The sequence below is a fragment of the Plectropomus leopardus genome, chromosome 24, assembly GCF_008729295.1.
Source record: "Plectropomus leopardus isolate mb chromosome 24, YSFRI_Pleo_2.0, whole genome shotgun sequence".
Lineage (NCBI taxonomy): Eukaryota > Metazoa > Chordata > Actinopteri > Perciformes > Serranidae > Plectropomus > Plectropomus leopardus.
Window position 1 is genome coordinate 4,996,955 of NC_056486.1, and position 27,451 is coordinate 5,024,405.

Sequence of the window (27,451 nt, forward strand, 5' to 3'; positions counted from 1 at the left end):
TTGAGGTAACTTGTTTTACTTCTACATTATTCTTGATTTTATTTCTATCTACTGTAATCAAAACTCAGATACTACCGTGAGCCCAGTTGTTCAAAAACCTTGAGGTATTATTTTAAGGGACATCTTTACATTTATTTTACTGTATTGAAAGGCTTTAAAGATAGCCTAATATCTCAAAGTAACTGTTAAACACATCAAGTGCAAAATGACAATTAAATGTACATATATGTGTATATATATATATATATATATATATACGTGTATATGTGTAACTGTTTTATCACATTTAGTTCTTGAAATTCAGCCTTCTGCTAGGACCAGAATAATCCTGATGTTTTTGGATCAAAGGTAACCCAATCCTACTAAAAGGTTTTAACAAACACATACTGAAGGTTTGATCTTGATATAAACTAAGATTGGATTACATGATCTAATCCGATTTCAAAATCTTTTTCTTTTTACTTTTAAACAACCCATTTTCAAGATTTTATCCAATCTGACATCTGAATTCTGATCAGATTACTCCTGAACAAGTGGGCCCTGGTCTCTGGTCTTCAGATAGTTTGCACAGTAAATCACGAGTGTAACTACATTTGAAAATAACTCAATTTTAAATGAACTTTTCTGAACTTCTAAATATTGCTTGGAGTGTCTGTCAGAGAGAATAGGACTGATTAAACAGAAATTAATCAGGAAAAGATGAAACTCCCTGATGGTTAAGTCAGTTCCTGAGAAAATCTCTCCCCTGCTTTCCTTTGACAATAATTATTTTTTAGTAACTACTATTATTGACATGTTTTTAATTTGATAAGCTCACATTTTCCCTAATTTTTAAAAATATTTTTCTAAACCCCTCCCTTTTATTCCAACTAAGTAATTTTTTTTTTTTACTTTGGCGGTTAAAGTTGATCATTGCCTTTTTGCCCAATGTTTTTTTTTTTTCAGAAAAATCAAACCAATTGTCCCAGGTTTAAATGGGTTAAACTGCTTGTGAAAGGCGTCTAAACGCAGGAAAACTGACATTGATCCAGGTTTTAAAGGGTTAATTAAAGCAAATCATTGCCAATAGTTAATTTATGTTTAAGCTTCAGCCTCCAAAGCATCATCTGTATGCATACACAAAATAAATAAATCAAGTTTCTCTGATTTTGTGCACGTCTCTATAACAATTCGCACACTAAAATATTAAATTCTTAAAAATAAGCACAATAATCACGCCAGGTTTTTGCATATTCTATTAAGCAATGTAGTGGATCCATCACTTATATGATGGCTTGTTGCAAAATGTTAAACGGGATGTTTTTGATCATAGCTGCAGTAATGTTTACACCACAAAGAGAACTTTAAATCTCTTCCTGGCACTTAAGAGTGCTGGTAAATTTATGTTACTACAATTTGTATTTGATATAACGTATAAAGCAATTTTATACTTTGTTAAAAACAGTAACATTTATCATAAAATACAAAGTGTTTATTTAAATTGCTGCCAATGAAATGAGGAATGTGACGTCTATTTCAAGTTTCAAACTGTTTTAACCAACATAGCGTTCTTTTTCGTGCACAAGGCCAGTCAATAAAATACTGGTGAGATGTCATACTTAATGCAAGTGAGCAATAAAGAGGAATGAAAAACACACATGGAGACAGATAAAGGAAATGGATTTGTTTGTCAGAGCTCCAAAAAAGGCTGTTTGAAAGAGGAAAGGAGCGTGACAGGGAGTGATGTCATCATGCCTACCAGCTAATTTGGCGTCACAGCTTTACGGTCTGTTGGGATGGCTTTGCTGGTGCCTGGCAGGTAGTCTTCTCTTGGTCCACACTGTTTGGTACGCACAGGTCACTGTGAAGGTCAAAGCAAGTCAAGACATGATTGGCAGCGTCTGTCCAAGCAGGCTGGATGACATTTTGGTCATTTAAAAGTCAGAAGTTGGGTCTCGTCCGCGTTGTTCAGATACATATTGATCTCAGAGGTTAGTCTCGTCCCAGGTTGGGTCGTTCATGTTCTTCAGGACTCTTCTGACGATCCTCTCCAGCTCCTTCCTCGCTCGCTGCTCCTCCTCCAGCGTCCTCTTCATCCTCTTGTTGTCCTGGAGACGTGACACAAAGATAGAAGAAAGAGGAGATGAGGTTCGGAGGATGAGAGAGAGACAGAAACAAGTGGAAGAGTAGAAGCATGACGTGAAATCACTTTTCTGTTTGGATGAAATAAAACAAAAACTGGACACATCAACTCTTCGTCATCCACTTAACCACATAAGAATCTGAACATAATGCAGGATTTTTGATTCAAAAGATCTGATATTAAAGTTAATGTACTGCATAAGCTTTACATTACTGAATTTAATCATTTACAAATATTACATTACTAAGAAAGCAATAATAATTTTATTTTCTTATTTAGTAGAGGATAATGGAAGTGTATCAACCACCACTATTTCATGCATCCCAAATTAATATTACAGATTTATATTTGTTCACATTAATATCAACCTTCCTGAATCCACTAAAATCCAAAAGCAGCAAAAACAACAAATGCATGCAATGAAATAAAACAATAGTCTAGGATTAGCAAGGATAAAAACAGTACTAATTTAAAAGTGCAAATGAATAAACAAATATATGTAAGAATATTCAAGTATGATTGCCCATGAAAAGTCTCCAGTGTGTGCGTGTTATTGCACATGAAAGAGTCTCTTTGAGTTGTTGGACCAAAGTTTGAACCCCATAAGTTGGTACATTGAATTAGAAACTGATGAAAAGTCTGGGTACTTAATACATTTCAAAACTTGCAACTGACCTGTTTGAGCTCCTGGACCTCGTCCTTCAGACTGTAAACAGTGTCCACCAGACTCCTGCAGGAAGACAACAGCTTTACGTAAACACACACTGACTGCAGCCTGATAAAATCATCACTTTTTTTATATTCACACAGGGTCTTTGCAATGTTTCTTTTTTATATTTACCATGTATAGCCATTATTTTGTTTAGCTCATAACAAAGAGGCAGTGTGTAGGATTTAATGGTATCTGGTGTTGAGGATTTCAGATTACAAGCAACTGAAACTGCTCCTGTGTGCCAAGCCTGAACTCTAAATAAAAGTACTTCAGCGTTCCTTGTTCGGGAGCTTTTAGCCGAGTTATTCACACAGCTTTGTTCTTCGTCAAAACAAAAGGACCAGGTCACATAACACACAGAATAAAGCATTTCGTTCTTTAAAAAAAAAAAAAAAAAACTTTTCAAGAAAGAAAAGTTCAAGAAAGTCCAGTTGCGTACGAATTCACACGTAGAATTACCATGACCTGGACGACTCACAATCTTTACCAACACACTGAATAAAGCAGGTTCATGTTAGAAATAGGTTTTATCGCAGCCTGGGATATGTCGATGATTTGCATCAACACTGTTTGTGACAATATCACCCAGTGGAAATAGCAGGCATAAAATAGTAAAAAATGACAAATTACAAGACAAAAGCCAGAATGATACACAGAAATAATACAATGCATGTTTTTATGCTTTGATGGCTGTGGCATCAAAATTTGCAGTTTTAATGGCTTTTGATGATGCATTTTTTTGCAGAGTGTGCCGATTTTGTTTACACAGTGTATATTAGATTTGTTGGAGCTGATAAAACAAACATACACAATCTTGTAAAAATGTATGCCATATGCATGAACTCAACTAAAATTACAAAAAAATGAAGAATGAAAAGCACATAAAATGTGGCAAACAGTCCCTCAGGGTTTATGTGTGATTGTTTTGTGATTGTTGTGGTTTTAGTATTCACCACTTTCTACATTTGTATTAGTATCTTACATTTTGAAGCTGCATCCTTTTATTTGCTGCTGCAGCAACTCCTTCTCCCCGCAGGGACCTCCTTTAAAACCTTACTTATTTGCATTAGTGCACATTAAGTGTAGTGCACATAGAAACACACCTCCCTCTGTCGTCTCTCACCTCTCCTCCACTACAGTTTGTCCGTTGCTCCTGGTCTCCTCGACGATAATCTTCTCCTCCTCTGGGAACAACATATGTACATCCTTCCTGCTGGAGCCTGATTCAAAGTGACAACAGTGTAAGTGCTTAACTCTGCGCATACACGTGAACACAAACAAACATTTTAACTTTAAAGAGGATGACATTACAGACAGACCCGGATACTGACGGGGTTCCAGCTTTCAGTTGAACACACATTCAGCTGTATTATGGGGTACATGCTTCCTGAAGCTACCGTGTACTTACACAGCTCATACACAAAGACAAATACTAGACGCACAATCTGATATCACCAAGTAGTGTTGGCCTTAAATCGATGACTAACTTGTTTGTCCACAAATAACCAACCAATCAACAGTTTTAGCTTCGCTTAGCAGATAGAGCTCATGTTAACACAAGTCCTGTGACATCTATTTTTCACACATATTTCTTCCCGATTACACAGACCCAACAGAGGTTTAATATATATATATATATATTAACTCCCACACTGCAAAAATGTGCTAAAAGTAAATCTCTGCATGCAGTTCCTGCTTGAATGGCTTTGAAATTAACTTTTTTTTTCTGTATGGGCGGTTATTTGCACGGTGCTGCGGATTGGTTGGTTGTAATGTGAATCCCGGACAAACAAGTTAGTCATCGATCCAAAGACGCTTACTCAACAATATCAGAACTTCCAACACGAGACACACAGCAGGTGAACGATTTGGGAAGATATATAGATATTTATGTGTATCCACAGATTTAAGCTAGCTGGTTTGCCAGCACGCCATTGATGCGTCACCGATATCTTACGAGAAAACGAGGCAGTCCTGTAACTATGTGCGGTCCAGAGACTGTCATAATCCGAGTCCTCTGACTGGTCAGAACAAGACGGGTTGCAGGTGAAACCAGCGACGGTGAGGCTGGTGTCAGCGAGCACATGGTTGTGCATGAGGTCAGTCCCTTGCCAGGCTGTACCATCGAGTAATTAGCAATAAACGGGGTTGGAACAAATCAAATTAAAGATTGATGGGGAGAAGTATAAACCATATTGGATAAAAGATGAGGGTTCAGGACAAAATATTTTTTCAAATATGAGATTTGAACCAATTGTAACGAGAAATAAAAGGGAATTGTGAGTTGGGTTAAATCATATTAAATTAAGAAACCAAGAAGAACCACCAAACAAGAGGCAGATGATGAAACAAAAGCGATGGATGAAGTCATTATTAAAAAATGTTTGGAGGAAAGCAGGCGAGTGCATGGAAGACATAAAAAGAGAGGAAAGAGAAAAACATTGTTAGAGCTGACAGCAGAGAGCAAACAGTGTTTAGCAATAAGACAGTGAGTCAGCGTGTGTGTGTGTGTGTGTGTGTGTGTGTGTGTGTGTGTGTTTTAATTGCACTCACTGGAGTTGAGTGTCTGCCGTGTCTTGGCGCTGGTGCAGTAGGCCTCAATCACTTTCAGTATCTGGGCGTCCTCCTCCAGAGCTGCTGTACCTGAGAGACAAGGTGGTGTTGAGATGTGTGGCTCTATGATACCTGTCAGTTTGCTCCTTATTTATTTAGTTTTTTTATTTTTATACTATTTAGTTTCTAAAAGGAAAGCTTCCCATGTTTCAGTTGTTTAAAAACAAGGAATAAATGTTAGAAAAGAAAAATCTTTTTATTAAAGTTTATCAAGACCAATAATGCTAAATAAATCGAAGAAAGATAATCTGATAATGTAATTTTTTACTCATGAATTAGCCCGCTGTTTTTTATGTATTTGCAGCAACCATTGCAATTATTTTAGCAGCTTATATATCCTGATAACAGACAGTTTGATGGGCATTTTATTTATTAACATTTTCCAACATAAACAAGAAGGATTTGGTATCCTAACTTGTCACCTGTCACATGTTTTAAATCATTTTTTGTGATGAAAGCCTGTATTATTATAGAGAGGTTATGTGTAAAATCCATCTAGAGAAAATCAGATACACCATTAAAGGGTCTCCAGAATATTGTCTGCCACTTGGCACTTGGCTGTGTGAACGATTTTTTGTGTTTGCTTGTTTTTGATTTTTTTTCTTTTTTTTTTTTTTTTAAATGTATTTCACTGTTGTTATTTTACTTTTTGTTTGTCTGGCTGTAAAGTTATTAATGATCCAGTGGTTGGAAAAGTTTAGGTTGGGTAGGAACTTGTTTCACATGTACCATATTAAAGTAGTTTTTTTGTGCATGATATATTTGGAAAATAAAAAAGACCTTGATCAAAAATAAAAACTGTAACTGAAAGTGTAGAGGCAACAGAGATACTTGTGTCTCATGTTGCAGGAATGTAATGAGCACCATCAGCAGCTTTTTTCAATAGTTTAAGGACACATTTTTCCTCCTCCTGGATTTTAGTCGCTGAGTTTCTTACTTTTTCTAACAGTGAAGTCCTCCTCTGAAGGTTTCCTCTCTGGCTTCCTCTTAGGGAGCAGCTTCTTCATGTTCTTGGGACTCTTACTCATATCCTGCAAACAAAGACACAAAACAACACAGAATTAAAAAACAATCATCTTTGTTTAAAGTCAAGTGAATAACTTCATCTTCTTAACACATTAAAATTCCTTTAAAATAATGTGAAAAATAAGTTGCAATAACATGATTTTATGAGGAATCAACTGTGTTCATAATCCTGGTAATTAAGTATTAAATTCATTTTAAATAATGTGGAAAAATGTGTTGGTCCAATTCAGTTTTTACTAATCAACCTAAAAACGTGTGTTCGTAGTTATGGTGACAGTACAACACTTTAAAGTTAATTACAATTTTTTTTCACATTATTTAAAGGGAATTTATATCTTCTTAAAAACATTCTCAAGAACCCTGGAGGCCCGTAAATCCCACTTAGAGCAACATTTTATACGCCTGTGTACTCCACCTCCTTGAAGCAGAGAGCAGCTGAGGGTCGGAGTGGAGGCGCAGGGCGAAGGCAGCTCAGGCTCCAGGGTTTGGGGGTACTTGGTGGCTCCAGGGGGCCCCACATGGGACTGCTGCTGCTGAGAGTCGTCCCAAATGAAGAGAGATGAGGAAGAGTGTGGTAGTTGTTCCCAGTGCTCGCTCCACGAGACTCCGAGTGTCTGGAGGGAGTGGCGGGGTGAGAGGGCAACTGGAAGAAGCAGAGGAGAGGTTATGGACAACAGGAACAAAAAAGAGACTCCGTATGTTTACATGATAAGAATTATTATTATGTTAGTCTGAATAAAACTGGACTTTTAAAACACGTGAACATGTTTGAAATTGTACTAAACAGAGTTTCTTGAAATCGGACAAACACACCCTGATAATGTGATTGAAAGTCAAGCTTTTCTGTCATGTAAACACTTCAGTTGGACTTTTACTGGACTTGGTGAGCGTGCTCCTTGTCGCTGCACCGGCCTCCCTCTGTGTTTATGGATTGGGACTGGTCATTATTTCTGAGAGGGGAAGTGGTAGTGCAAAATGGGTCAGGATTTTTTTTTTAAATAAGCACTCAGGGAGGGATTGTAGGCTAAGGGACATACAAGTTAAAAAGTTAGTATTTTAGATTTATTTCAAATAAAAAAGTCACACCCCAGCCAACCACCTCCTCTAAAAAAAATAAAGTACAGTCCAACAACAACAGCACGGAAGCTAAGCAATGTACTGCTGTGGCCGGGGCTGCAGCAAAACACATTTTAGCCACCTAAAAAATCTGTATCAGTGAAAGTGTACACTATATTTGACTTCTTATCTTTACCTTCCACAACAGCTGATGATTTTGATGTAACGGCTTAAAATCTAAGTGCTGTTTACGGAAATGCAAAGCGATAAAAATATTGTAAATATAGCGTAGGCTACACTTAAACTGACTTTTAGGTAGATTAAAACTAATCAATAAAGGCAGAGTTTACTCAGCGCCATTTGATTGTATGTATGACATGGCCGTTTTATTGTAAATAAACTGTTGTGATTGTGATTTGGTCTATATCATAGGCTGTATAAATAATATAGTTTGTATAGCAACTAGCTGAAAGAGGGCAAATCTCCACCTGGTGGGCTGGACATACTTCGATCAATAAATGGATTCTCCCCCGGCGGCTGTATACAGGGACAAGGACGGTAGTCTAATAAAATGAGCTTATCGAACTCTGACCACAGCTCGACTAAACTGTGCATGTAAATGTACTGAATGACTGTCTGTTTATTGAGACTTACTGTGTGACAGACGGACTGAGGCTTGTGCGGGTGTGTGTGTGCAGCCGGAGTGTGTGTGTGTTTGGTGAGAAGGTCCAGCCAGTCCTGTAGATCACGCTGAGTGTTACATGCCACCTGCATCCGATCACACTGACCACCTGAACAACGACACACACAAAGATAAAGGTATCAGTAAACAACAAACAGGCCGAGGACAAACAGACAAACAGCTGCTGGAAATGTGTCGATGCAATGACACGTTGTCTTCAAGAGGTAAAAGTGTGAGCACAGTCGGTAGGAATCTACCGATGTGGTCTTGTTGTAAACAATTAAAATGAGAAAGGTCGACTTAGTAAATGAGAGAAAGGGCTGACCAGATATTTCAAAAGCGTTCTTCAAGTTTTCTCCATCCTCTATTCTGGAGATGAGCATCCCTGACAGCGGCACTCTTCCCTGTGGAGACACACAGTGTGTAAATCAGAGGCCCAGACACTAAACCACGTTTGTATGCTGCTGAGGAGGGCTGGCAGATATGGGCTCAAAATAATATTGCGATATTCATAAACTGTATTTTGAAAAACAATATATATCTCAATATTAAATTCTCTCAAATGCACTTCACTAATGTTGAAACTTGACAGAATCAAACATTTTTTTTCACCAAATTCACTCTTTTACCTGACAATACTGTAGTAATGGCTATTGGTACTTTGAATAAATAAATAAATACTTTTTTAAAAATTTAGTGCATACACATAAGCAAATACAAAGTCAACAAAGCAATGATATTGGATTGGATATTGGATAAAAGTAAAAAAGCTATAACAATAATGAACATAGAGATAAATTAAAAATAAAAATAATACAAAAACAAGAGGAAAAAATACAAAAGACAACTACATGAACTACTGTATTAAAAAAAAATTTCAAAATATTAAAACAATTTTAATTTTGATCAATAATCACAAGTACATGACTAAGTGTGTCCAGACAAGTATTAAAACAATTGAACCCGTCTGATAAGTTTAGAACTATACATCACTATACAACAAAATTCAATGTCTATGACAATATATGGTCTCATATCTCGATATGTTATAATATCTTTATTTTGCCCAGGCCTAATGCTGAGACAGACAGTATGACAGCTTTAAAATATCATCCAAGCTTAATAAAATGTGCGATAAATGTACCTGATAGATGAATCCACTCATCCTCAGGCTGGCAGAGAGCATGAGCAGAGTGTGAGGGAAGAGGACGAGGTAGCGTTCATTTGACTCCTGAAAAACAAAACAAAAATCACCTTTTACATAATTGTGTCACTCCAACTCAACAGTCTTTTATGTTTATTTTGGGTCTGAATAAAACTCAGGATACCTTTAACATGACACATTTTTGGGTTAGTTTGTCTGATTGGATATCTTTTTAGCTCCACATCAAAACTGTTCCATAGTTTAACTCCACCAATAATCAAATACTTTTCCTGGTGGTACAAACACAGTATGTTTTGAAATTGAATTTCCCCCTTAAATTATAACCCCCCTCTTTATCACTGAACAATTCCTGGTTGCGGGGCGTCAGCTGTAGTTACAGTTTTTGGGAGGACGGGATGAGTACCTGACAGTTCTGCGTGTGGACCGTGGCCTGCGACATGTGGACAACAGGGCCGAGGGTTCTGATGTCATCCCCCTCCCAATTTCTTATTGGCTCTGTTAATATCTGCAGCTCCAGGTCCTTCTTCTTCCTCACCTCCTGACAGTGAGCCTAAACACACACACACACACACACACACACAGAAGCAATCAAAGGCACATTTTTTTTGGCTGAAAACACCTGTCGCTCCTCTGGATTTTTTGCAGCTGAGACGCATCTGCTTGCTATGATACACTAGTATCTGCCGAAGTAAAAATACCAGTGTGAGGTAGAGTACTCGCTCTGGATAAAGGGAAGCCTGAAGCACATAGGGAGCACATAGGGAGAGAGGACGTATATAAAGTATATTAACGTATTTTTCCACCATTGTTGTTGTTGTTCAGCACTTGTATGTGCAGTGACGGTTGGTCTTCATGGTATTTTATTATCATAATGTACAATTTATCAATAAGTGCAATTATCCATGTGCAACTAGTGCAAAATATTTTTCTAACTGTTGAGTTTTGTTTATATTATTTCTATTCCTCTTTTTGCTATATGTATCTTGTAATCATAATGTCTAGACTGCATTCGCAGTTACCAGCAAAAGTTCTGGTTTTGGCTGTTAGAAACCTAAAAAGCAAAGCATATTTAAGATGGCTTAACCCTTTGAAACCTTATTAAATTTGCTTGTTTTTTTTTTCTAAAACATGACAAGAACGCAGTGAGCAAATAAGGCAAAAAGACCCAAAAAATAGCAAAAAAAAACTTAGTAAAAGGCAGAATAAAATTACCAGAAAATTAGCAAAACAAAAGAAGAAACAGAAAGTTAAAAAAAAGATTTTGTAAAATAATCTTGAATATATAGCTAGCTTTAAAAACATTTTTTCCCCCAAAATTTAATAATTTCCTGCAATTTGCAGACACTTCTTGCCTAGTTGTTCATTGATTGTTTCCCATATTTTCATAAGAAAGCAAACAAATTTGCTCAGGATTTTAAGGTTTAAATACTTGTGAATGCATCTGAAAGTAGTACAAGAAAACTGATGTTTCAAAGGGTAATCAGTCAAAAGTAACATCCCATCAAACAAATTAGACCTATTATATATGTGTGTATATATATGTGTGTGTGCCTGTGTCTTACTGCAAAGTTTTTAAATTCCACCATGGCAGCGATGAGATCAGCTCGGTCAGGGTGTTGGTCCTAAGACAAAGAAAACATAAAGCATTTAAACATGTTGAAAGGATTATTTCCTTCCCAAAAAATGCATTGAAATCAAGACGTTACTGTTTAGAATAAAATAACAAATTTCACTCAGTTATGTCATAACAACACAGACAGACGCAGGTCTGAGCGAACCTCCATGTGTCTGTCCAGTTCTTTAAGCAGCGTCGGGTATCTCTCCAGTCTGGTGAAGGGTTTACTCAGACTGGTGGTCAGAGTCAGTATCCCTGGAGTGGACGCCCCCTTTGACTCCATGTACTCCCCCAGTTCCTCACTGTGATGCACAAACACATAGAAAACCCACAAATATATCCAAATACTTTTAGAATAAAAAAAACATGTGCACACGCCTGCAAACACAGTATTTCTGCAAGCGTACCTGTGTTGTGTGAGAACGTTGACAGCAGACGGGTGGTTGGAGCAGTAGGCCACATAGATGATCTTCATCTGAGGCATCAGATTCAGGAAGAACCCTCCGATCCTCTGCTGGTTCTCTGGGAGTCTACACACAAATATGACACGTTTTAGTTTTCAGTTTAACTGCACTAAATTAAAAACTGCATAAAATCCACATAAATGAAAAAACAAAAAATGTTTTAGGGGATGTCAAGAAGCCAGAGGCTTAAACAAACAGACCACTAGATGTCGCTGTAGCTTAACAATTACTGGTTTATTACAGTCAGGTCCACTCAGGCCAGTTTCAGCTCTGAATTCCAGTTCGCCTCCACCCCTCCTGTCTGAAGACAAGCTGGAGGATGTGTTGTGAGTTTAACAGGATGTCAGCACAAGCACTTCATCAAGACTGCAGGTTTCAGTGAGCCGAGTTAAAGGCTCTACGAGAGCTTTTATTCTCACCTGGTAGAGAAATTAAGACTAATAAAATTAATTTTCATACTGCAGATTGACTCAAACTATGTTCAGTAAACCTAAAAGGGTCTACACTATCAACTGATGCTGCAATTAATAATTTTTCATTATTTTCTTAACAAACTGAATAATTATTGAGTTGGCTCATCTTCAGAAGGTGTAGTCAGCCATACTAACCTATAGCTTAACTCTCTTTATGCTAATTAAAATGTGCCGACCCCCGTGTTTGATTGGCTAACTACACCTTACAAAGATGAGCCAATCAAACACGGGGGTTCGTACATTCTTATTAGCATTAAGACAGAGCTATAACGATGATGGAAAGTGTATCATGAGTAAAACAGGATGTCAGCATGACGAGTTCATCAAGACAGGTTTTAGAGAGCTGAATTTAAAACTCTATAAGAGCTTTTTATTCTCACCTGTGAAATTAAAACCACTCAAACTGTGTTCATTAAACCTTACATGGTCTTTACAACATTAAGTCTTTTTTTTGTACATCACATGATCAAAAATTTCAAGGAGTAATTTTCAATTTTCTTCTTTTCTCTGACTCAAAACCCCAAAATATTACATTTACAGTTATGAGATTAAAAAAATCTGTAAATGTATATATTTCAAAAGTTGAAACCACATAATGCTTGTAAATTTGCATTTAAACTGTAGAGAACTGAGAGAGTTTATAAAAACATGCCACAGTATAAAAAGTGGTTACATAACCTTCAAAACCAGACACAACTCGCCCCGAGCAAGAGTGTTGAATCTCTACTGACCAATTAATGGACTGTTTCTAACTCTGCACTTTAGTGTCCGATCAGTGTGCTGGTTACACCACAGGAGGATTGACGAAAAATATAAAATGGTTGTACTGGATGGAATTTCAAAAATAAATAATCATCATAATAATAATAATAATTATAATGTGCACCAAAGTGAACTGAACTGTACGAGACTGTAAATACTGTCAGACTAACTTTCATAGATATCCCTGTCAGATTACACCAGGGTATCCCATAAAAAGCCTTTTTTAAAATCAAATTGTTGACATAATATATCAATTTGGCTTTTTTAAATGTTTTTTTATCACGTTTTAGTAACAGACAGAAAGAGATCGCTGCACTGACTTTGTGTGCTCCTCCAAGGACTGAACCAACATCTGCTGGAAAGTCGAGATCTCCTCCAGATTCCCCTGAATGTGACCGATGTCAACGCTGCTGAGTCTGCAAAACAAGAGGAGAGGCTTACAGTCATTCATAATTTACTATAGTCTGTCAAATTTGACAGATTATATAGGTGTTGCAATAGATTTGCTGGTGTGTAACGTTACCTCTACAGTCTGACTCTGTTGAATAAAACAGTAAAAAGTGTAAAAATAACTCCACCTGTCTGTGGGGTGAAGTGAGCGCAGGTATGAGCCCAAGAGACTCTGCAGCTCCCTCGAATATTCACTCTCTGCTTCCAGGATGTTTTGCAGGACCTGACAGAGACATGGATCAAAAAAACACGCACAGACTTTTGTGTTAGTGACAGTGAGCGATATAAAGAATAAGTAAAGGAAAAGGATATGAGAGTAGTTTTAAAATAGCAATACTATGTGCTTTTTCCCATAAAAAAATCCCTGTTCCTATAACATATAAATGTTATCTTATAGTTAAAAATACATTTTTTTGTCCGCCAGATATGCTCGACGTGCAAGATGAAGTGAAGTGCAAGATATAACTCCAGAGATCCTTTATAATTATTATTATGACAGAGGAAGATATTAATATTTTGGGGTATTTATTCTAAAAATGTATTTTCTTTATTCTGTTGACATCAATATGTGAAAACACTTCCAGAAGTAAGATGTGCTGCCAACAACACTGCACTCAAGCAAATTACTCTGTAAGTTGTTTATTAGCAGGAGATGTATTTTGATGTCAGACCCTGTGGGAGTTGTAACTGTAATTGTAATTTATTGGTCATTTTTAAACAAAGTTTAAAAAACAAAATTTCATTTGTCCTTCATCCTGCTACATCTTTAGAGTAGCAGGATGAGTCGATTAAAATCAGCAGCTTCCATCCAGTTGTTTGGGCATGTTGCCGCCGGTGGCATCATTCAGTTCCTGCAGTGCATTAAATTGCAATATATCGCAATATATGTTATTGCAATTCTCATGGCAAAACACTCAGAATTGCAATAATACTGTATCATGATGATTCCCACCCCTAGTTGAGGCGACATATAAGGACAAAGAATTACCTTCAGCTTTAGGCCTACATGTTCTCAGATAAAATGAAACAGAGTAAAAACTGTTTGGAAATAAATAAATGAATTAAAAAAAAAGTAGGCATATCTGAGTCATAAATATGGTGTTCTGCTGCCGATATGAAATCAAATACTTTCCATTCACTACAGGCCTTCTCTCAAATAAAATAGAAAAAAAATACTTTAAAAACAAAGGCAAAAAACAGAACCTATTGCTGGCTTATATCACTTCACTTCTAAAGCATTTCCGAGTCAGCAAAAGCAATTACTGGACAATATGACAGCATCGACCCAAATATGTCAGACGTCAATAGATTTTCCAAGCAGGAAAAAAATGGTATTTAACAGATAACTCTGCTGGGGAAGCAGATCCAATTGTTTACATGTCATACATTTTTTATGCCATCGTTTTTTTTATGTCATCATTTTTCAAACTAAGAGCCAAGGACACACAGAGGATGCCAATGCAGGCACTGGCATCAAGAGTATTGTAAAACATTCGTAGTTTAAAACTTGCAAAGAAAAGATGGCCTTTTTAAAAATTACACAAACACAAACACAAAGAAAAAAAAAGCCCAAAGGCTGCATCTTCTCCTTACACAAGCTTCTGCTGTGTCCATTAGAGGAAAGACAAAAACTTTTTTATTCATATCTTTTTTTGTTTTGTGTTTCTGGGAACAGCTTTGACTTGAGGCAGAGTCTGTGAGAGACACTCAGGTACCCAAACCAAAGATGGACTGCCTGGACTGACTGTAGCAGCTTGTTGCATTATTAAAACACACACACACACACACACACACTCTCATACAGACACACCGGCAGAAGTCAACCCTGAGGCAAGGCTGCCCCAGAAACCACTGAGATGGAAGAAATAACCTACATTACATCTGCTGCACTCTCACACACACCCATACACACACACACACACACACACACACACACACACGCTCATACTGGGGTGCCATGCAGGCTCCACACATCATCACATGCTCATACAGACACACAGACACACAATCATTAATTGGATGTGTGGATGAAAAATAATTGATTGTGCAGAGGCCGACACGTGAGATCTGTTAATTTGATTCACTCCATCAGTCTAATGAGAGGTAGAAAGCATAAACAAAGGAGATATTTATTACATTTCTGGGTAATGATATCTTCAGAATAAATTACCCAGAAGTCTAAAATGTTTCCTAAATAAGCTCGACCTAATTCAAATTCAAAATTGCAATTGCAGCTATAAATTATTCTGGTTAAAGTGAGTAGATTTTGCTCCTCTTTCTTTGATTGTAAAAACATTTGGTCATCATAAAAGAGCACACAGATGCACACAGAGTTTTTGATCAGCGTTTGATGCTCACCACGTTGTAGTAGGTCTTACTGATGATGGTGGTGTCAAAACCTTTGGGCGGACTCTTCAGTGTCCCAGTCTTTGGCTTCTCTAATGTCTTGTCTACAAAGAGAAAGAAGGAAAGAATAATTTAAAGACCAGATGGGCACTATAATCACAATTGACAATTTAAAACCTGAGCCAACTGACTTGATTTTTTCCAGAAACATGGAAATGACCTAATGAAAGTTCAGAAATAAAAATATAAATAACTAATTATAAATATCCTCTTTTTTCCTGTTGCCTGGTTTTAAATATTCAATTATAAATATAGATATCTTAATTTTTTCCCTCCATAGTTACCTGATCTTTTTTAATGATTCCCTCTCTCTTTTTTAAAGTTAATTTTCAGGCCATTTTTTGCCGTTTGTGGGACATTTCATGCCAAGTTGCTGTTTGCTTTTTTCATGTTTTTTTTTTAAGAAATCAAAGCAATTTGCACGTTTCGAAGGTTTCAAATGTATATGAAAGGCATCTGAACACAGCACAAGAAAACTGATGTCGATCCAGTTTTCAGAGGAGGTCAGAGGACTGCTGCAATAACCGACAGTTCTTTTCTTTTCATGTGTCAGTCTCAATAACAATGTTTTATGCCAGTACAGACAACCACAGCCATCATACGATTTAGGTCTGCTATGTCACACAAACTCCCACTGGCCATATGAATTTACCGCCATTCCTCAGTGCGCTGTTATCATGCTCCTTGTTTTCTGCTTTAAGTCAGGAAGTCCCTTTCTATACAGCAGCTCTGTCTCACTTCCTGTCTTTGTGTGCTTGTGAAGCTTCCTTCCTTCATTCCTGCCTTCCCTCCTATGAAAGCAGCACAACCAACTAACCACAATGCTCTCTCTCAAAAGCGCAGAGAGCAACAGTTAAAAACCTCGACTGTGGTCAGTCTGAAGTTAGAAATACGAATGAGCTCATAATTTCAATATTGTTCATATATATACAGCAAAAACTCATCAGTTCTAAAATGTAAAAATATGAGAAACACTCTATAGATCGTGCTATATTTCAAGTAAAAAATAAGGCTTGTGAAGAAAAAAATGTGTCAAAAAGATCCAATAAGTAAAGAGTTTTAGATATATTTTGATTCTCATTGATTTAGATGTCAAACAAATCCAGTAATGGATACGGATTAAGATTAAATCTTCTCTCATTGTACACATATTCCTCAATATAAACTCTCTGAATTAAATGCCTTCAAACCTTAAAATAATTTAAATCCTCATTTCTATTCTATAAATCTAGACTGATTTTTCAACAAATCGTCTTACTAAAGTACTGCAGGTTGGCATAAATGTCCCATTTAGAGATGTGTTTTATGTTGCAATATGGTAACTGTTAGAGTGAGTTAGGTTAATCTACATTTTGCCAACAGATAACCGCAAGAATAGAGAAAGATTTGTTGCATCGGAAATGTGGACTTTCATGCAAAGGAGCTTGAGTCATTTTGACCAAAAGAAATTAGAAGATAGATCAACTAAATTAGATTGATGCGGGCATTTAAGATCCCTCAAATATATATTTATTATTATATAATTACTTTTAAGGCCTTATAAGAATTTTTAAAGAATTTTTACCGACCTGAAGACACACTGCATTTATGTCTTTTAAGAATTACACAAGTGAGGAATTTCGGAGCTAATGAATCAAAATGAAAGCTACACAAAAATTAGCACTTGTTTCAAGGATGATTAAGCCAGTCTACTTCCTGAAGAAGTCAAACAACAACTAAACTACACAAAGTAGTCGGACATGGTAAAAACAGACCTCGAGCTATGTTTTCTCTTTAACACAAGCAAGTGAACTTTGGCTCAATTGTCTATTTTACTGCAACTTAAGTTAAAACTGAGACATAATATTAAAAGTTGATATGCAGTCTTGCACATGTAAAAGACAGCATATGTAAAATACGTTTAAAAAGCCGTTGTATTCTGAATCAGCTGCTGAGGGTAAAATGCGCGCAAAAAAGTTATGTATATAAAAATGTCATTGTAAGACTTATATTATGTTTTATATAATTTAACTAAAAAGCAAAATATCCCTACATGCTGAGCTAAGATCTGGTATTTTACCACTTTATAATTACAGTAAATAAATTTAGAAGAAGAAATGCAGATTTGTTGTGTGTTGTTTGGTTTATAGAAAATGAGTCTCATTTTATTTTCTAATGGCCTTTTTATGTGGAAATGTTTGTTTAGTAACATAAAAACAGATATTAGTGCATGCGAACAATGCACAAAGATAAAGGCGTTTTTTTTACTTATGAAACATTTAGATTAGCTCGTTATCTGGAGACAGCATGGGAGATGAGAAAACAGCTCTTCATCAAGATAAACTGCAGAAACTTTCTTACTGTACAACTCAGTTTTTGCCAAATTCTGGTCAATGTTATTTTGTAAATTAATTATTTGGGGTATGTACTTTCTCATTTACTGATATTTGAAAAACTCGAATATGACTAACTAACTAACTAAAAGCAGTAAAGGTAACCAATCCATCAAATGTAACCAAAGCAACGGTAAGAAACCGGTTAAGTTTCTCCTCACTGCTCTGAAAAATGATGAAAGACATCTGAAGCAGTAAGAGCTGCGCTCACCGCCTCCTTTCAGCTCCCGTACATAGTTGCTGGGGAACCAGCCAGAGTTGCCGTTGAGCGAGCCCTCCCACCAGCCCCCCTCCTCCTGCCGGCTCACAATGATGATGTCGCCCTTGTTAAAAGAGAGTTCGTCCTCATTGGTCTGCTGGAAAGGAAAGCGCGCCTTGACCAGCAAGTGGCCGCTCCCGCTGCCCTCTGACATGTCCTAAAGAAAATAAAAACGAGGAAAAAAAAACGTGCTGAGTGACTACATGAAAACATATAAAGTGTTTATTAAGAGCAGAGGATGAATTTCTGAGTTGTCAAAACAGACAAATATCACTTTTGTAAATCTAACCACAGACAGTGTTTGTCTACTGTCAGAACGCTCATGAGATGTGTTGCTGTCGTTGTCATGGTAACTTACCAGGCTGCGGTACTGAGGCTGCAGCACTTTAGAGGAGCGACTCTGAGTGTTCAGAGAGTCAAACGACTTGATCCTCAAGTGTGAGGAGTGTGGCACACAAACAGTGTCCTCAGAAACACCCAAATCTGCGCAAAGTGGTTAAATTAATGTTAGACAATTAAAACTTTTTTAAATTCAATTCTAAAAAACACCGGCACACACAAGATAATCAGAATTAGAAATACTTCAGTGATTCATGGGGGGATTTTAGGATTTGTTACATTCGCTCTGATGTAAAGAATATAAAATTATAAGAAAGTAAAATTAATAATATGAAAATGAGAAATTTGTAAACAATAAGTAAATAAAATAAGAATAAAAATTAATAATAAAATTAAAATAAAAATATAGGGTGCATTATGCTTCATTAGCTTAAACCTTTAAAACTTGAGCAAAGTAGTTTGATTTCTTTCCAAAACATGGAAAGATTAGCAAGAAATTTGTAAAAAGTAAAGTAAAATAATTTTTTTAAAAAAACAAAACAAACAAGAAAACATCATGCAAGTGTGAAAGATGTTTCACAGTTAGTCATAGTTTATTACATTTTTTCCCTTACGTATTTTAAATATATAATTAAGATAATTATAAATATAGTTTTCTGGACATTTTTCCCTTGATTTTTTAAAATAATATCTTATTATTCCCCTCAGCTTTGTAGCACAAGAAAACTGACGTTGATCCAGGTGTGAAAGGGTAAACACTAGTATGGAAAATATTAGTAACAAAAATTTGGGTTATGTGCTGAGTCTGTAAAGTGTGTTAAATAAAGACATCAGCGCATTGTACTACATCCCAATAATACTTAAAGCCACAATAAAGAAAATTTATCAAGACATTATTTTATACATGATAAAGTAATACGGCATTATTGTTTATGATACAAAAACATGCACTATAAGAGCTGTTTTTTAATGATAATATCTAAAAAAACTTAACTTAAAGCATTAATAGAAAAAGATTAACTTCCGGTAAGTATGCAACAAAAGGGAAAAATGCAAACATGAAAAGTGTACCTAAAAAAATACAAATACATACACATGCATGTAAAAAACAACAATCTTACTTCAGTAGCTTTGTTGAGAGCGACCAAGGAGTTTAAGACCTTTGAGAAGTTCAGTCCCTGCAGGAGGTCATTGACCTCAAACGCCTAAATGGCAGAAAACCAAATAAAGATTGTTATATACATTTTAAAACAGCAACAAAGCACAGAGGAGCTTGAGACAGAGGAGAGAAAAAAAAACATGTACACACATAAATAATACATTTATGGATGATGTCAAAAAGGACGCAAAGCAACCTTCCTGACATTTCCAGGCATGTTTCTCAGGCAGACACACTGTAAATGGAAAAACCTTCAGTTTGTGAGGCTAACAGTCACGACAACGGCAACAATGAAAATAGTTTTCTAATACACATTGTCAAAATATTGTTTCAAAATCGTTTTTGTTCCTTACACTGTCCTTCCTTAGCTTGCATCAGTTCACATAATGAGTTTACATGATAACAACAATCAGTACGAGAACCTTGAAATGAAGGAATACCAAGTTTAGTGGGGGTTTGTGTACCTGCTCCAGTCTGGAGAGGGATTACTGAAAGTCTGAGCTTCCCCTTGTAATCTTCCCATCACACACACACACACACACACACACACACAGACATGCACACAAAGCCATAATCAAATACCTCTGAAGCCCCCTAATCTTGTGTATACCACACACTGACTGACTCTACATTCCCAAGGCGTGAAGGTGGAGCAATGTGGGGTGTGAAAATCGGAGCTGAAAAATCCCAATTTAAAAACTATTTCCAATTTAAAGTTCAGTGTGTAGGATTTAGGGGTATCTACTGGGAGAAATTAAATATGATATAGCAAGTATGCTTTCTTGTGTGTTTAATGACCTGAAAATAAGAATTGTGTTTTCACTGCCTTAGAATGAGCTGTTAATATCTATAAATGAAGAGGGACCTCGTCTGTTTTTACAGTATCCCTGAATGGACAAACAAAACAGTGGCTCTCGGTGGCTCTTTCAGGTGAAAACCTCCTGAACAATAAACACTGAAGGAATTCGAACCAGAAGAAGTTTCAGCTGGTTGCAGTCTGCAGTTCCCCTTTTGATGCCACTAAATCCCCTGAAACCTTGCACACTGTTCCTTTTAATGCTGAGTGCAGCCAGAAATCGCTGAACATTATGATTGCCGAAATCCCAATTCTACTCTTCTTCACAGATTGGGTCTCTTTAATTAAACAACAAAACTATACTGTTTCTTTAATGTATCCCAGCTTTTAGGAACCCACCTAATCTGATTTATACACGCAGGCTGATTGGTAGTCAGAGCAGTACGGACCCAACAGTTAATACACACGTCATTTCTCTCCTACTGGCACCGGGCCGGGATACAATATGAGGCTTTTGAGTCACTGCTGCAGCAGAAATGCAACCGTGCTTAAGCTGCATTTGCACACATTTGAGGTATTTAGCTGCTGCTCCTTCAAGTACAATAATGTCTCAAAGGAAATGACAGAAATCTGACCCCCAGAAATACAAACAGTGTAATCGCTCAAGGATCTTTTCTCTCACTAATGGAGAAAAAGAATAAGTGTCTTCTTGAAGTTAATTAAAAAAAATACAGTTTGACAAGATATACATAAGCAACCAAATAAAAATATATATAAAAACTACATTTTAAATATATGTTTATCTCACAGCTTGTAGTGAAGGTACTCTCACATGCAGCTGTGAGGAGCAGAGAGCCCGAAATTACAGCATGCTTAAAAACAAATGCCTGCGATTGGTCAAACAGCTTACCTGCTAACAGGGAGCGCTTGATTTAACACAGCAGACTCTAAATGCACAGAATCAATATCCAACCCGATTAATTAATGGCAGAAGCCAAATTTATGATGCGATTAACTGTGTCGCTCTGGTTAATCATGGAGTCAGAACTCTACTGCGCTCATACTGGCACTTGCTGCCCACTGTGTAATCGTGCTCTACTGGACCGACAGTCTGGCTCGTCCTCTGCTTGTCCGATGACTGTCTGGGAGAATTACTCCGCTGATGTCAGTCAGGCTGCTGGTAATGGAGGCCTTGGCTTCCAGCAACATGGCTGACATGCCTCTAATCAACTTGATTGGAAAATCCACTGACTGCCTGACGTGTTGCATTACGTCAGCCCACCCTTCTACTCTCCTCTATTTTATACCCTTTCAATTTCTACTTTAGCACAGAGTCAAAATTTCAGTTTGAAGCCATGCCTCGCTTTACTGACTGGCTCTCAGGGCCTTCAAAATCAGTCTGAGCTCAGGACTCCTCTGTTGCGTAATCTGCGCTTTTCCATTCATTACATGGCTTTTTCCATGGCTAAAATCAATAGTGTGTGTGTGTGTGTGTGTTGTCATTTTGAACCACACAACTCACTAGCCCTCTCTGCACACCCACTGTGGGGCAGGATATCGCCACGCGTCACCACTGTTACGCAAACACACAGAAACACACCACCCTTATATGTGTTTTAAGCTCTGATAACATTACAGGTATTTTCAGGTAAACGTGCCGTACAATTTGACAGTTTCTTTGCAAAACAATTCCAAAGAACTATCGATTGCTTCCCACTGAGATTTTTGTTGCCACAAAATAACTATTACACTATCAACATATATTATAAAACACTGTTAATGTCGATGCGTTTTGAAGCCAATACTACTATACTACAGAATAAGCTTTTGTATAAAATCCACTTTTTCTTTTTAAGCATAAAAACAGAACAGACAGCTAGCAGACCGTTAGGGAATACTTACTGAATTTGACAAAATGTGTTTTTGATTAAAATCGCAGACTAAAAACAAATTTAAAAAAAACAAATTTTGTGAAAAAACATCTTTGAAGCGGCCCACTTTGCTCAGCTGGTTCGAGTGTAATAATTCAGTGATTGTAGGTTTGATTCTTGTACTGGCCAGTAATCGTTCAAGTCTATAAGTCAGCTGCTGTTGCAAAATGTGAGCAAGGTTTATGTGATCTGCCTGCAGATGTCAACACAAGCAGTGAAACCAAATTAGTTCTTTCCCTGCAATCGCATCACTAAACTTTTAACTGCAGCCCTGAATAAACCATGTGTCAAAATGCATAATGCACCTCACATCAGAGAAATGGATGCTTCTGTCCTTGCAGAAGAAGGCTCCCAATAAAATTTGAATCTTCAGTTCTCCTTTTTGACTCAAGGTCATGGCCTAAATTATTAAATAAATAAATTAGAAAGTTTTGTGTGACCACGTGGCCTAATGGACAAGGCGTCTGACTTCGGATCAGAAGATTGAGGGTTCGAATCCCTTCGTGGTTGACAGCTCCAACAATGATTTGAGAGATCACAGTAAAAATATCTTTGCCTAATGTCAAACCCAGTCACAGTTTAAATTCAAACTGCTAATTCTGTCCATTTATGGTAGATAAACAAACCGGTTTGGCTGCACATATCTACTGTTTAAGGTACGTCCCCTTGTGAAACTGTCCGCTGTGATATGAGAGTTGATGGCTTTCATACCAAGTACATTTACTTATCTACAGTATTAGGAAAAAATGCAACCCGCCGTCACATCTGCTTGTGACACTGCACTTCCATTTAAAAATGGTTTCAAAATCAGTTATAATGTATAATGAAACATTTGATAAACAAACCCCTTTGTTTTCATGCCCTAACAGACAATAATAATTATATTTTCTGAGATGGTTATCCTACTGTAGAAAACTTACACCATTGCATCACTAACTGACACCAATTTGGGAGGCGGTCACGCCTGAATGAAGATCCAGCACTGGTCTAATTTTGCTTGTTTTGTCCCTGATTAATTTTTGAATAAATTTTGTTAAAAAAAAAAAAAGTCATGAAAAGCAGTCCACTTAGCCTGGCTTGACCCACTGTTGTGCAAACACACAGACACATGCACACACCCTCCTACGTGCTTTGACTCCATGATTCATGCTTTATATTTGGCAGTTTTTATGCCAAACAATTCTGGTTTAAAATGTAATAAGTCACAGATTACTAGAGAGTCTGTTAAAAATATAATAACTATTTTGATTACTTCATTAAGGTAATGTAACTTATAACATTTGATTATTATTCTAACACATGTTTTAAACAGGGCAATATAGCTGAAAAGACCTTAACACATAAGTGCATGAATGTTGTGCTCAAATTTGTCTCAATGACTGTGCTGACCTGCATTTCCCAAAAAGATGGAAAGCAGCAGAATACTACAAATATAAAGATTTACTGAAAACACCCCACTGAAATCACTAGTATTCTGATAAGAAACTGTGGTTTAATTACCTATTTTTTCTCAGTAACTCTAAAAAAAATACAATCACAGTTCTGCAAGTACTATACCAAAGATTTGCTGTTTTGGCAAAGTTGCACTCAGGATATATATATATGCATGTGGCTTCTTCAGACTGAGGTCAAAATTTAGTGTGAAACAGGAAATCATACAACCACAACAATCGACATTGAGCTTTGGACATGTCTTGAATGTAACCTGGTGCAAATACACAACATTAGAATTGTAAATCTCAAATGTAATTGCCCAAAAGAATTCAAGACATGCCAAATGGACAAGGAGGTTACACTAAATGTTTGCAACTTTAGCCATTTTAAGTTGTTTTATTCTGAAACATCTATGTTTTAATACGCTACACATATATCCTGTATGTTCTGGTTGTGCTTTAGTAAAGAGACTACTGTGAAATAAATATGTATGATCATTTTAACCTTGCTAAGATAACAAAGTTTAAGGTGGCTGAAGATTTTTTACAGTACTTAGTAATTATTTTGTACTTTCATTACTGTAACCAGTTACATGTAATTAGTTACTCCCTAACACTGTATTCTACTAATTGATTCTTACAATGATTTCCAAATAGCATTCAAAACCTTAATAAAAACTGTAAGACTAAGAAAGTAGTACCATACCTATAAAAAAACTCCCATATTGTTGTTGAGGATGTAGAAACTCTGGTTTCCATCAGAGTCTATTTACTTGTGAATCCCTCATCTTTGTATTTCCGACTGCATCAATGCTTTTATAAAACATTGTATTTGTATTTTAACTGCTTATTTTACAGGACTTTCGGGGTAAAAAAAATTCCCACTACATCCATGTTTATTCAACACCTTTCCGGGTGGCTCGTGAGCACAACACCTGTTGCTGTCTCGTGCCGTTAAAGGCGAAATATAAAAGACGTCACTGATAAACAGCACGATAAATTAGTTTTACAAGTGCTATAAGCGAAAAAACAGGTTAATAACTGTGGTGTAATGTGTATTTTAGGCTTCTTGATGTGTAATTGCATTGATAAATACATTATTGATCCGTGGACTCACCTCCACACCGAAAGCTCCGCAGCCTTTAATAAACTCGGTAATGTTCCGCTGACACTCGCTCTCGCTCCTCGGTTCCTGGAAAAACTGCACACAAAAAGTCCCTAAATTAGCTTCAGGTGTTTAGCAGAAATATTAATAAAGTGTATAAGAAAATGTTTTAGGTTTTTTCGGCATGAAAACAACCTTATTCCAGGCGTTGCTGGTGCACTTGCTGCTTACTACAAGATAAACTTCCGGTTACAGCTTTCAAACTAAAGCGATAACAGCGAAATGTTTCATACATTTTGTATTCAAAATCGGACTTTCTGCGTAATTATATGTACCTTTATATTATTGACAATAGAAGTTGGATCTAAAGTTCATGTGGTCTAAAGTATCTTATTTTTTCACTTATTTTTGAGGGATTATTTCAATTTTTGTCACGTCAAGCCTCCATCATTTGACAAATCTGTCAAAAGGGAGTTAAAGTCACACTCAGGGACAAAATGTGAATTATTTAACTCGAAATGAAGTCTGATGCTGACATTAAAGTGGACTGGCTGTGACAAAGCTGCTCCTATAGGACATGCATTAGATATTACAGTGGGACATACATGCTGATAGGTTTCGTACTTTTATTTTGAAAGAGACAGTTTCTGAGTCTTGCAGCTCACAAAAACTCATTTGATAGAAATCTAGTCTACAATCTGTCAGGGAAGTTGGATAAGCCCAAAGGAGGATATGACGTCGACAGGTTATATAGTGTGTGTGTGTGTGTGTGTGTGTGTGTGTGTGTGTGTGTGTGTGTGTGTGTGTGTGTGTGTGTGTGTGTGTGTGTGTGTGTGTGTGTGTGTGTGTGTGTGTGTGACAGACAGAGAGAGAGAGAGCAATGGTAGGCACACACAGTAAAGTAAGGTGTTATAGCAACATCAATACATGAATATTGCATTAGGACAAATTTTGGTGACCAGTTAACCTATTAAGGACAGTTGGTATCTATAAGAGGGGAGGAGGTGGTGTAGAGCAAGGGAGGACATAAATAATGTTTTAAGCACTGGGGAGGGACTTGTGTTTTTTATTTTGCTCAGGGGAAAGACATACAACTTTAAATGGTTGAATTCAGTATTTTTTAAAATTGTACTTATATTTATTCATTTTATTTTTTTAATAAACAGCCCCTGAATGCCAAAGCCCCAATGCAAGCAAGTTGTATTGTTTGTTTGTTTTATTAAATCACCAAAATCACACCAGCAACTGTAAAAACTTGCGTGATAATGATATGAGTTGAAGAGAGGATTTACATTTTGCTTGTTTATGAGGATAACTCTCAATCCTGTGTGGTTTGTTCATTGCATTGACTTCAGTACCTTAATTTGGAAAAACATGGGGAAAAACAGTTATATTTATGATGGAGGGGGGTTCATGCATTTTCCCCCAGTCACTCAGGGAGGCTAAAAGAAAATTATTTCTAGCTTCAGATGAGAGTAAAAATAAAAACAAACAAGCAAATTACCCTCAAAACCCCCAAAATATTAGGCTACATATAAAGAAATCGAGCAGAATTGCTTAGGTTCCTGTTTTTCTTCAGGTGCCCTTATGTTGTGGAGTGTTTTTTATTCATTATTTATTTCTCCAATTTATACTCTAAGTAATTTTGCTTTTCGTGTTGTTTCCCATGTTTATATATATTTTCCCCCCACTGTCCCGTCTCCCCCCATACACTTACTTTGTCCACCGTCCCGTGTTTGAGTCGCTCCAGCAGCCTGCACAGCACCGCTCCATCCTGCAGGGACGTCTGGAGGAAAGCCTCTGGATCCGAGATGCTTTTCTTGGGAGACTCCAGGACCCCCAGCGTGATGAGCACGTTACCGTCTGCTCGGCTGAATTCATGCCTGAGTCTCTAATGTGATAAAACAACAAAAACAGCAGCAGCAGCAGCAGCAGCAGCGCTCCTCACTGTCCTACTTGTGGACGGTCCAAATGAGCCAGGAGGGGTCAGCCCCGCCTTGCTTGAACATTACAGTAAGCGCGCTGGTTGGACACACAGCCTGATGTTTTAAAAATAGAAAATAATAGATGTGGAAATGAGAAATCTGGTTCCTTCCTTTACCAGCTTCCTATTGTCCCGCACTGCTGGCTCTCTCGCTTTCAGCGGATGTTCGCATCACACTTTGCTTGTGTGCACAACTGTAGCAGCAGCGAGTGTCACCTAACACACCATAAACACGACTTCCTTTAAATGTTGTCAGATTAAAAGCATATATTTGAGCTCTTTTTTTTAAAAAAAAAAATCCTCTCTTTTTCATTGTCTGTGATTTTAATTGTATGTCTTTACATGCATGATACAACCTATGTGCCATACCCAAAAAAAAGAAAAAACATTTAAATTGAAATCGCAGAAATATAATGTAAATAAGGGACTGTACTTTATTTATCACCGTGGTTGGGGTGTGACTTTGTTTTTCTTCCTCCAGAGTTTCAAATATTTTCTTCGATCCTCCCTTGGTGACTGGGGAAAGG

The 27,451-nt window shown here is 36.9% G+C and overlaps 1 protein-coding gene and 1 non-coding gene across 2 annotated transcripts; one reads left to right on the plus strand and one right to left on the minus strand.

Annotated features, from left to right (window-relative positions):
• Window positions 1-27,087, minus strand: LOC121962838 (rho guanine nucleotide exchange factor 7-like). Its single transcript, XM_042513147.1, is given in 22 exon segments — window positions 1-2,087; window positions 2,798-2,852; window positions 3,958-4,054; window positions 5,388-5,477; window positions 6,385-6,478; window positions 6,889-7,116; window positions 8,184-8,320; window positions 8,537-8,615; window positions 9,356-9,442; window positions 9,780-9,926; window positions 10,939-10,998; window positions 11,155-11,293; window positions 11,399-11,521; window positions 13,011-13,106; window positions 13,269-13,363; window positions 15,499-15,590; window positions 18,130-18,334; window positions 18,536-18,662; window positions 19,639-19,721; window positions 24,953-25,036; window positions 26,658-26,794; window positions 26,797-27,087. Coding segments are annotated over 22 exon segments (2,403 nt in total). The 5' UTR covers window positions 26,822-27,087; the 3' UTR covers window positions 1-1,964.
• trnar-ucg lies at window positions 22,840-22,912 on the plus strand. The gene has a single exon. It is a non-coding gene; the product is annotated as a tRNA-Arg (tRNA).
• Window positions 27,088-27,451: the final 364 nt, after the last annotated feature.